The following is an 11,010-nucleotide window of genomic DNA, read 5'->3' on the forward strand; positions in this document are numbered from 1 at the left end:
AGCATTTTCTGCTGGAAAACTAGCAAAAATGTTTTAAATCATGGTCATGTGATTATGGAACACTGCAACCAGTGTTCTATAATTTTGTAAATGCTATTGTAAATGCTATTCTGTGATCGCAAGTGTGTGTGTGTGCAGCAGTCGTAACTTCAAGGATAGGTTGTAACTGTTGTAACTTCAAACAATTGGTAAGTGAAGACTATATGTAGTGGGACTTCAGTGGCTAGGACTCTTCATTACCTCCAGTATTGACCACAAGGGGCAGTGAAGTATAGGGAGTTAAGCTTTAAGTGTCTATCACTGTCCTGCTCTTTGTCTAATGTCAGTGTTATTTATGGTATAGGTAGTCCTTGAATTACCACAATTGAACCTAACATTTCTGTTGTTAAGTGATACATTTGTTAACAAGTTTTGCCCTTTCTTGCCTCAGTTGTTAAGTGAATCACTGCAGTTGATAAGTTAGTAACCCAGGTGTTAATGAATCTGGTTTTCCCATTGACTTTGCTTGTCAGGTTGTAAAAGGTGATTGCATGACCTTGTGATACAGCAATGGTTATGAATATAAACCAGTTGCCAAGCATCTGAATGTGATACATGATCATGGGGCTGCTGCAAAGTTTATAACTGTAAAAAATGGTCATAAATCACTTTTTCAGTGCTGTTGTAACTTTGGTCACTAAATGAACTATTGTAAATCAAGGATTACCTGTACTTCTATTTTTACTTTCAGTAAAAAGCACTTATTCTCTAATTCTCTTTCTTGTAATTAGGTAAATGCTAATTTTTGCATACCCCTATCATGTTTTCACTTAAATGCATTTATTATTTATGTTATATTTATAAAATATGATTCGCTAATTAAGTGCTTAGGTTCCTGCTCTTGGGAACATTCCAGAGAAAGAGATGCCTTTGTTATGACATAATGGGATAGATTTGATATCCTGCTTCCATATCTCTTCCAGAGATGAAGCTTTAGTGCATTAGGAAATATAGATAGGACTATATGTAAATATATTGCAGTGTAAATGATACAGTACATTCGGTATGTGGAATAGTACACTGCTCAAAAAAATAAAGGGAACACAAGCAGAAGACATCTGAGATCTGAATGAATGAAATAGCCTTATTAAATACTTTGTTTGTTACATACAGTAGTTTTGTGTTCCCTTTAGTTGTTTGAGCAGTGTATAAACTACTGTATGTAAAGAACTAAGTATTTAATAAGGCTATTTCATTCATTCAGATCTCAGATGTCTTCTGCTTGTGTTCCCTTTATTTTTTTGAGCAGTATATTTCTTCAGTGGATTATTTTTAAGCAGAAGACAAATGAAACTTGATGACAATAATGATCTTTTACTATTCCTGTTTTCAAAGGAGATTTCTAGAATAGTTGTGTCCTTTTATAAGTAGCTAAAATAATATGAAATGCTGATTAATGCATGCCACACTATCAAAAGTGTTCACCCGAAATATGGATGGATTAGAAAACTTCGAATGAACATTTCATTGACAGACATCTTTGGAATTTTCTATGTACCAGCAAGGGGAGTGAAACCCATGAACCTCCATGTTTACTTCAAAGAGTGCAAGAGCTCTTTTAAATTCAGCTAAATAAATTTAAGTGCTCAGACATTAGGAATGCTACCTTTTCCCATTATCTCAGGTCCTCGTCTATATAATTTCCTTTTAGCATAGAAATGCTTTTAAGTGTGCAAGTCTTATGTCACTTCAACAGCAAAAAATTGTGCTTGTATGAAGGATATATTAAGACATAACCAGTATCAAGGACAAAGACTACATACATTGTTCCTTATTTCATGCATATGTTGGTATTTAATATCCTTTTTCAAGGAAAAGGGGTTTTATTTTAGTTTTTTTATGCAATACCTTGGCTTACTGGATGACTGGAGACTGTGTCATCAATCAGTTTGAATTATCCCTGCCTTCATCCTTTATGCTGCCTCTTCTTTGTCTTGATTGAGTCAATGGCTCCTATCCTAGCAGGCTCTTGCTATGCTGCAGTAACTGAACCTCACTATTAATAATGTTAAGTTTTCTTTTATTATGCTATCAGATGCATGAAAAATAACAAAAATTAATAAGCTCTACTTCTGACAATCTAATCACATTTTTTCTCAGATTCATTGCATTACTATTTATTTTACTATTATAAATATTGTTCAGTTCTAATTTCCTGTTCAGTGCAAGCACAAGCTATACATGTGGGAGTTGTTAGGTGTGTAAGATGTGTACAGTAACAATTGTTTTTCAGGAATATGCATTCTTTTTTATGTGCTTGGTTTAGGAAACAGTTAAAATAATATATTTCTATTTAAGTGCATTGTTTAATCTAGGAATAGATATGTATTTTAGTAATATGACAAATATATTTATTTGTCATATTTAATATATATATTTAAATATATATATTAAATATATATAAAGAAATATATTTCTTTCAGAATTATCAGTCATTAAGTATTAGCATCTTATATAGTAGCTGCAAATATTATGGAATATATTTTAATTCAGCTATATTGTTTTCTAGCTAAATCTCTTTTCTCAGTCCAACTCAAGAGTTTTTGAATCACACAGTTTTAACAGCATTCTCAATCAACCTTCACGCTATCAGGTAAGCAGTTACTTGGATAATGTGCATTCATTATAAACTCTTATGAAATGCATTAAGATTGTTTCCATTTATGGTAGAAATCAGGCATATTACATACCTAGAGCTCTGTATGTTTAACTGTAAGAGGTTTTCTTACATCCTCTTGGGAGATAAAATTCCAGTTGTCCATTATATTGCTGCTTGTTCAAAAACTGGTACTTGTTTCCCTCACTATATAATTACTAAAGCAGAGCATAACTTGGGAACACTCCAGACAATCCCTCTTCCTTGTTGGCATCACTTAAATGATGACCACTTCCTGTAGACAATTCACTACAACTGTCTGCTGGAGGGAGACTGTGGGCATGCACCTGTATCTGTGTTGGCTGCTATGGGAGTTATAACTCAGATGCTGAATCCTCTAAAAACCAACCTATCTTCTATCCTGCAGATACTGATGTAAATGGTACCAGGGTGAAAGCAGATAATTCAGAGTACCGTACTTTATGCATTTTATTTAACATACTTCAGTATCATATATTTTAAAGTATAGCCTAAGGTTAAAAGCTCTCTTGCTTTTATTAAACTGCAACTGCTCTAGAAGTCTGCAGAAGTGGAAAAATGTTTGAAATGGGTATGATGACTTCAGAAATTTCTCTGTACTTCTCTAAGATGGTCTTGTGCCAGTCCCACTCCAAAGTTAAAATAATACAAAATAAAATAATACACAGGAAGATAAAAGAACAGAAATAGCCTATGAGAAGAGAGACTAATACTGCCATGACTTTGCAATTAAATATCTTCTACAATCATCTTACAATGACAAACTAAAGCAATGAAAAAAATATTGTGTTGCATTTTAAGCCACTGGTTAACACAGATGTGCCTTTTCCTGTCTAAAGGAAATACAGGTCTTCTATCGTATTTTTTTGTCTTGTTGGCAGAGGGAAATTGGTGTCAAAAACAAACTGTAGGTCAGTGGAACAGGCATGGTTAGAACAAGTAAGCATCCCAAAAATTCCCAAAGAACACTACTAGCGAGACATAATATAGTCACCTGACTTTGCCTCCAAATATTGAGTAGAAACCCAGAGGAAATTCTGCAAACTTGAAATTGCAATTATGTTAAATAAGAAAATATTACTTTTATATCAGTACCAATAGTACCAATTTAAGACTGTTGACTTGTGAATTATGAATAAGATAAATATAATATTGTTGGAGCATATAAAAAATTAGTGGTGTTAGGGCACGTGCATGTGTGCAAATCCATATCTCCTTTTGAATGAAATTTGGGGGAGAGTTGAGGTATTCATCTATCCATGGAGTCCTGTCCACAAAAACTGCTTAGATAAGTGTTTGTTAAACAGTAAGAATAGTTAGCAGAGTACACAAATTGCATCAGGGCAGGTAATTCATTCAAACGAAGCTGTTTTTTCTTGTTTTGCTTCTTTCCCAACATATTGTTCTAATTTGTTTCATATAATGCCCTTAATTTTAAAACGAGTATACAAAACTGCCCATGACTTCTGTTCTTTATTGTGCTAATTGGCTTTTATACAAAAATAATTTTATAAAAATCATAGTTTAAAAAGGAATTTAAGATCATACAGTTGAATGTCTAGCTCTACTTATGGTGTAAAAACTTGAAAATGAATGTTTGATTGCACTAAAATGGAAGTTACTTCAGAGAAACTAAATCCTGTAACTTGTATCCTATAGCTCGTCCTTATTACAGATGAAGATTCAGATATTTTTTTTCAGGACTTTGAGGAGCATGTATTTAAAATTAAGATGGCAAATAAATAAATAAAAATTTGATTAAGTTTTTCCCTCCAATAGCAAATCATGAAGAGACTTATAAAACGTTACGTTTTGAAAGCCCAGGTAGACAAGGAAAATGATGAAGTCAATGAAGGTAAGAGCCTATAGAGTTATTCATACAGTATTATAAATGCAAAAGAAAAATAAAAGTGTTGCTGTCTGAGAAACCAGAGGTTTCAATTATGGGAGGAAATATTCTGTCTTCTTTGGGCTTCAAATCAGATATTTAACACTGTAAATACGGATAAAAATAATGAAGTGGGGGAAATAGTGTATCTAATATTAGATGTAGTGTTTTTCTTAGTAAACTAAACTAATTAAATTTAAAAATGATTTGCATTTGGATAAATTAGTTTTATAAAAATAAAGTTTTAACTACTGTATGGGCCAAATTATAAAAATACTTGAAAATGACTAAAAATATTAAATCTTCAAAATGCAGTAGTCTTAACCTTTAGAAATATCCATGAGTTGGATTCACTTCTAAAATTAGCTGATACAACACATGACCTAAATCTCTCTAGGGTACTGATGTGCTTTAAGATATGAGAAGTTTGTACAACAGAAAAATAATTAAAAAAACAAGTTACTTGATATTTTGGTAAAACATATAAACATACACACAATATACATTTTATATTTGGAGGTGTGTGGGTTCTTTTTAGGTTTTTTGTTACTCTTCCTATATAAACCTGAATCCCTTCCCCATTAAAAAAATAAGATCCCAGGTTTTCTTTAAATTCATTTTAAAATATCTTAATTTATTTTGTATTCAGAATAGATTAGAAAAAACTCAAATTTTGGAACTAATTGTTCTGTGCAGTTTTAAGATTACTGATCTTTTATTCAAATTGCATGCTCTTAAAATGAAAGTCAGGATTTTTAGTATAGTTTTATAATGCATATTGAGTACACATTACACTGAAAGTTAAAATCAAGCCAAGCTGCCTGCTGTTTACTTTTTAAGTAAATAATATTATGAATTCTTACTTGGTAAATGTTCTTTCAACTCAGGTTTTTTGTCAAATAATTCATAGGACTGTGCAACATACTGAATTGACAACTTCATATGAATTCCAAATCTGAAAAATTATATTAGAAAGATTGATGTTGCTGAGATTTTGACTGGCTTGAATAAATCATATTCCAATAAACATTTATTAAATTAAGAATATATTCAAAATATGTAGAGTTCAAATAGCTATATAGCTACCATTTATATAGGTTCATTTAGATGCCCATATGAAAAGACAAATGAGTACATTTGATTAGTTTCCACAAGTTTACCTCAAGAAGAGACTTCCATGTCTGCAGGTTGTTAAAAATTCTGGAAAGCCAACTTGCCATGGTCAACTCTCCATGGCCAATTGCCCAAGTCACCTGAGGACAATTCGCCACAGTACAAGAGTTACACTAATATCAAAGAAATAGTCAAATAGAATCATTAAAGAGAGGATGCCAAAGGAGGGACAAAATAAAATGTGAATGACAAAAATTAGAATATTTTTTAAATTATTCGAAATAATTAAATTGAATTGCTGAATTTGCCAGTGGCATGTTGGCCATAGCATGTTGGTTGTGGCAAGTAGACCACGGAGAGTTGCCCGTAGAAAGTTGGCTGTGGAGAGTTGTCCCATTCCATCAGAGATGTATCATCATTGCTTGACTGTGAAACTTTTTGTTTGGAAGACAAATTGAAAAAAGTGAAGGTTACAGTACAGCTTTCAGTCACTTTACATTTTTTCAAAGCTTTCAGTTGTTCAGTATAAATGGAAGAACTTCAACTGCTTAGTTTTATGAACTACTATGAACAATGTAGCAGATGATACTTTATCAAGATATGTTAAAAGTCTTTTTGTTTTTACACAGGTGAATTAAAGGAAATTAAACAAGATATTTCTAGTCTTCGCTATGAACTTTTGGAAGACAAATCTCAAGCAACAGAGGAATTGGCAATTCTCATACATAAATTAAGTGAAAAGCTCAATCCAAATATATCAAGATGTGAATGATCCCAAATGACATTTTCAAGATTATTACCTGGATTTTGACTATAGCACAAACATTGGCAATAATATTTCTGAGTGATTCATACTTGAAAAATATGTAGATTTTTAGTACTATATGACTTTATGTACAGCTTCATTTGAAATACACTCTTAGAAAATTTTATGAATTTACACACAAACAATTTAAGTTTATTTAAGGTATAAAACATATTTTGCATTTATTTAATACAGTACTATTGTATCTAAATAATTTTTCATTGCTAATAGTTCTATTAGTAAAATGAATAATATTTGTAGCAAATGAAAAAAATTAATACTGTAGATTAAAACTTTAGGATTGTACTGCATGTCTGTTCTCATCTTATTGCTGTGAACAATTTTTATGAGATACAATACCAAAAGTTCAGCCAGCTCAGGAGGGATTACTTGAAATGAATTATCAAGAGGTAAGCATGATCATTTTAAAGATGTAAGCTTTCTAAAATTAATGGATTATTTCAGGAAGTAGTCATGCCTAGAATAATCCACTGAAATTTGCTAGAACTGCTTTGAATTTCACTGATTTCAGTGAGTCCATTGTAATGTCTGATCTTATGCATGCTTACTTAGAAGTTGGCCATTAAGTTTAATAGTTTGTACTACTATGTACAGAACTGAAAATGTTTTAACTACTTATCCAGGGCTACTATGAAAGCTAATTTGATGTAGTGGTTAGGACAGTCTAGAAACTGGGAAACTGTAAGGTTTAGTCTCACTTTAGGCACAAAGCTGGGTGAGCAATCTTGGGCCTGTCACTTTCTCTGAGACTTAGGAAGGAGGTAATGGCAAACAACTTCTGGGGGAAAAAAACATGCAGGGATTTGTGCAGGCCGTTTCTCTGAGAATCAAACACACTTCAAGGAAGGAAGGGGGGGAAAATCTGGGTTGCAAAAATCTGAATGATTACAAGATGGCAAGAAAAAGATACTGAAAATCTTAAGTGCTTACAGTCCAGATCTGGTACCTCTAGTTTAATTTCACTGAATCATGTCCACTTATTTACTTTCTTTTTTTGAGAAAGCTCAAAGCTATGCCATGGGAACTGAATGTCTGACAGTGAAGATAAAACTGTAATTATAATATTATTAACGCCTTTACATTTATCTCATATATTTTGTATCATATTTGCTTTCAGAATTTGAAATAAGGTTGCTGTTGTTTTTTACTTCTAGTTAATGCAAACTGTCAAAACACACTTTTCATGTACTTTTTTTTTTTTAAATCTCAGATCCTATGCAGGGCTGAAGTTTTGTTACATTGTTCTAAATAATGCCTCTGATGCTTACTTGTTAAATAAAATATTCATACTTTATGGACTTATATTGTTCTTGTACTTTTATCTGTGGGTTTGGGGTAGGTGATAGAAGAGAAATCCTTTCATTCAAATAAGCAAAGGCTACAGTTCCATATTCTAAAACTGTTATACAAATTTGATACCTAGGATTTTATTTTATATACCATTATATTTATCCTTTGCAAAGCCAATAAATATTTAATCTTTACTAAGCAGACAAACATTTTATTAATAAATCACTACTAAGATGTAAAGGACTTTCAAGGAATTTTAAGAAATTGTTTTGGAGATTTTTCCTGAATACTGTTAAAAGGACACTATCTATATTTTGATAAATGTCTTTATAGAGATAGTCCTTGACTTACAACCACAACTGAGCCCAAAATTGATGTTGCCAAGTGAAACATTTGTCAACTGAATTTTGCCCCATTTTACAACCTTTCTTGCCACAGTCATTAAGTGAATCACTAAAGTTAATTTAGTAGCAGGGTTGCTAAGTGAATCTGGCTTTCCCATTGACTGCTTGTGAGAAGTTGCAAAAGGTGATCACATGATCCTGGGACATTGCAACCATCTTAAATATGAATTAGTTGCCAAGTATTCAAATGTTGATCACATGACTATAGGGATGCTGCAATGGTCATAAGTATGAAAAATTGGGTCATAAGTCACTTTTTCAGTGCCTTTGTAACTTTGAACGGTCACTAAATTAACTATTATAAGTCAAGGACTACCTGTATTTCTCCAGCTATAATTCCTCAGAAGAGGTCATTGTTCATGAATAATGGTTTTTTAAAAAAAATCTGTTATTGAAGACTGGGAAGATTATAGGAAGAAGGATAAGCCAAAATTATCTAGTTAAACCAGTGGAAAGTTATACAGTGACATATTGTAGGATTTTATGGTGGGAATGATTTGCTTTAAAGCTAGAAATGGCATGCAATTGTACAACTGCAACCTTAGTCTACATTCTCTCTCTCTGAAAGAGATTATAAAAAGTATGTAAGCCTAAAATAGGCAAAAGATCTGGACAAGTATGAACTTTAAAAAGAAGGATGAAGTGAAGTGCTATGAAGACAACAGGCTAAAGAAAGTTTATGTCCGAGTTTGATCTAAAGGAATGAGGAGATAGGAAGGCTGCTGCACTCCTGTTATCTGGAAAAAAAAAAAAAAACCCTAAAAATCTATGGAATGCAGACAAGTGCTTTGGAGTTTATTTTATTTACATCCAAATCTCCAAGTTATCTATGGCATTTGCCCTAATTCAGATTTCAACTTTCATTTCTAGAATACTTTTTCAGTACTATGTAAGATTCAAATGAAGAGTATAAAATAGCTTGATCTAAACTGATTTAAGTATTATTTAAAAAGAAGTGGTTCTATATTTCAGTTTATCTGTCTTAATTTATTTTTTGTTCTGAATTTAGCTGAAAAAGTTCTTAGTGGCTAATATAAAATAAATAATATTCAAATCACCTCTACCCAAAAGGTTTACTATATAAAGATTAATGTGCATCACCCAAGGAAAAAAGGATTAGAAAAGAAGAAAGCAATAACTTCAAACATCATTGAATGTTTAAAACATCATTGAATGTTTAATTAGCTGTGTTTGCATGACCTACTTCTAGTGGTCAACTTCCAATGATTTATTCAATGCAGTTGTTTGGGTGCAGGTCACACAAGCTAACTATGTGAGATCTTTGGCAGCAAAATACCTTAAACATTCTTGCTGCTGAGGAATAGCTGAGAGAAGGGCTAAATGGCTTCCCATATCTCTACTGCAACCTGGTAAGAGGTGACTACAATATTCTAATTTATATAGTCCAGTAAGGTAGTCCTTGACTTACGACCACAAATTAAGTCCAGAATTACGATCCTTAAGTTATTGCTGTCATTAACCAAGGCAGCCATGCAATTGAGGCTTTCCACGTTTCAGTGTTAGGCAGAACATGGATTGCCTCAGGGTGATGGTGGTGATGATGCTGGACTGCTGAATGAATGGTCATAACTTATAAGTCAAGGACTACCTGTACTCACTGATTTAAGGCCAAGCCACGTGGAACCACAAGTTTAACCGATACAAATTGCACTATACGTATTCACTAATCGTAGCATTTATGAAGCTGAAGAAGCTGCTATTCAGAACTGAAGAAGCTTCTTGGATGAGCAGCAAAACGTCTTCAAAGAAAAAACAAAGTCCAGTCGCCTCTTGAAAAAGCACCTTTGTGACAAGCATTCATGGTAACTCTGCTTCTTCTACTCAAAATTCAACTTAATTGTCACGATATTTTTGCATGTTACTGTTTCAAATCTGTTCACATTTTTCTCTATGTACTTTCAATTAAAATACTGCATACACCGATTATTATTTTGCCCAGCAGGATGAACCACAAACTAGATGACCACTAACAGACATGTTATACCAATTTGTTAGTGGTATTGTAGTGAATTGTATAATAATAATAATAATAATTATTATTATTATAAATAATAATAATATAAAAAAAGAAATAATTCCTTCAACAATTCACTAAGTCTGCATTACTATTACTATTAATCTTCCCATCATCCATCCCACTTAGGACTGTATGACTGTAACTTGCTGCTGTAACTTACGATTTATACTGACTGTTTCCTAGTATGACTTGATTACTTATTTGTATCCTGACTATCATTAAGTGTTGTACCTTATGATTCTTGACGAATGTATCTTGTCCTTTTATCTACACTGAGAGCATATGCACCAAAGACAAATTCCTTGTGTGTCCAATCACACATGGCCAATAAAGAATTCTAATAATATTATTATTTATTTATTTATTAGTTTGATTTATATGCCGCCCTTCTCCAGAGACTCAGGGCGGCTTACAATGCTTTTTAAGCAATAGCCTTCATACTTTTGTATATACCTGCTTAGTAGGGCTTTTGTCCCCCGTAAGCGGTGTCCTATTTTATACAAAGTCAGCTTATTGCCCCCACAATCCGGATCCTCATTTTATAGGATGGAAGGCTGAGTCAACCTTGAGCCTGGTGAGAATTGAACTCGCAGTAATTGCAGGCAGCTGGCAGTTAAGTGTTACTTTAACAGTAGTTTAGTCCACTGCACCACCAGGCTCTGGTAAATAAATAATAAGCCCGTGAATTAATTGAGTAAACCACGGTTCTTGGCTAACTACATAGAACACCTGTCAGTTAATTATAGGTAGAGCCCGCCTGAACACACACCTCGAATT

General features: G+C 32.8%; 2 protein-coding genes across 4 annotated transcripts in view; one reads left to right on the forward strand and one right to left on the reverse strand.

Moving 5' to 3' along the window:
- TRPC3 (transient receptor potential cation channel subfamily C member 3) overlaps positions 1 to 7,799 on the forward strand; it is a 45,859-nt gene extending 38,060 nt beyond the window's left edge. Inside the window, exons 10-12 of the mRNA XM_034442752.3 lie at positions 2,549 to 2,632; positions 4,454 to 4,529; positions 6,305 to 7,799. Coding sequence (XP_034298643.2) covers positions 2,549 to 2,632; positions 4,454 to 4,529; positions 6,305 to 6,447 — 303 coding nt within the window. The 3' untranslated portion in view covers positions 6,448 to 7,799. The remainder of the gene's footprint in view (positions 1 to 2,548; positions 2,633 to 4,453; positions 4,530 to 6,304) is intronic.
- LOC148112594 (uncharacterized) overlaps positions 1 to 11,010 on the reverse strand; it is a 30,956-nt gene that overhangs the window by 19,277 nt on the left and 669 nt on the right. For all 3 annotated transcript variants that reach the window (XM_087874600.1, XM_087874599.1, XM_087874601.1), the window contains exon 2: positions 5,426 to 5,517. In XM_087874600.1, coding sequence (XP_087730726.1) covers positions 5,426 to 5,517 — 92 coding nt within the window. The remainder of the gene's footprint in view (positions 1 to 5,425; positions 5,518 to 11,010) is intronic.

This window comes from Pantherophis guttatus, chromosome 8 (genome assembly GCF_059756535.1).
Source record: "Pantherophis guttatus breed Tessera chromosome 8, ASM5975653v1, whole genome shotgun sequence".
NCBI classification, from domain to species: Eukaryota; Metazoa; Chordata; class Lepidosauria; order Squamata; family Colubridae; genus Pantherophis; species Pantherophis guttatus.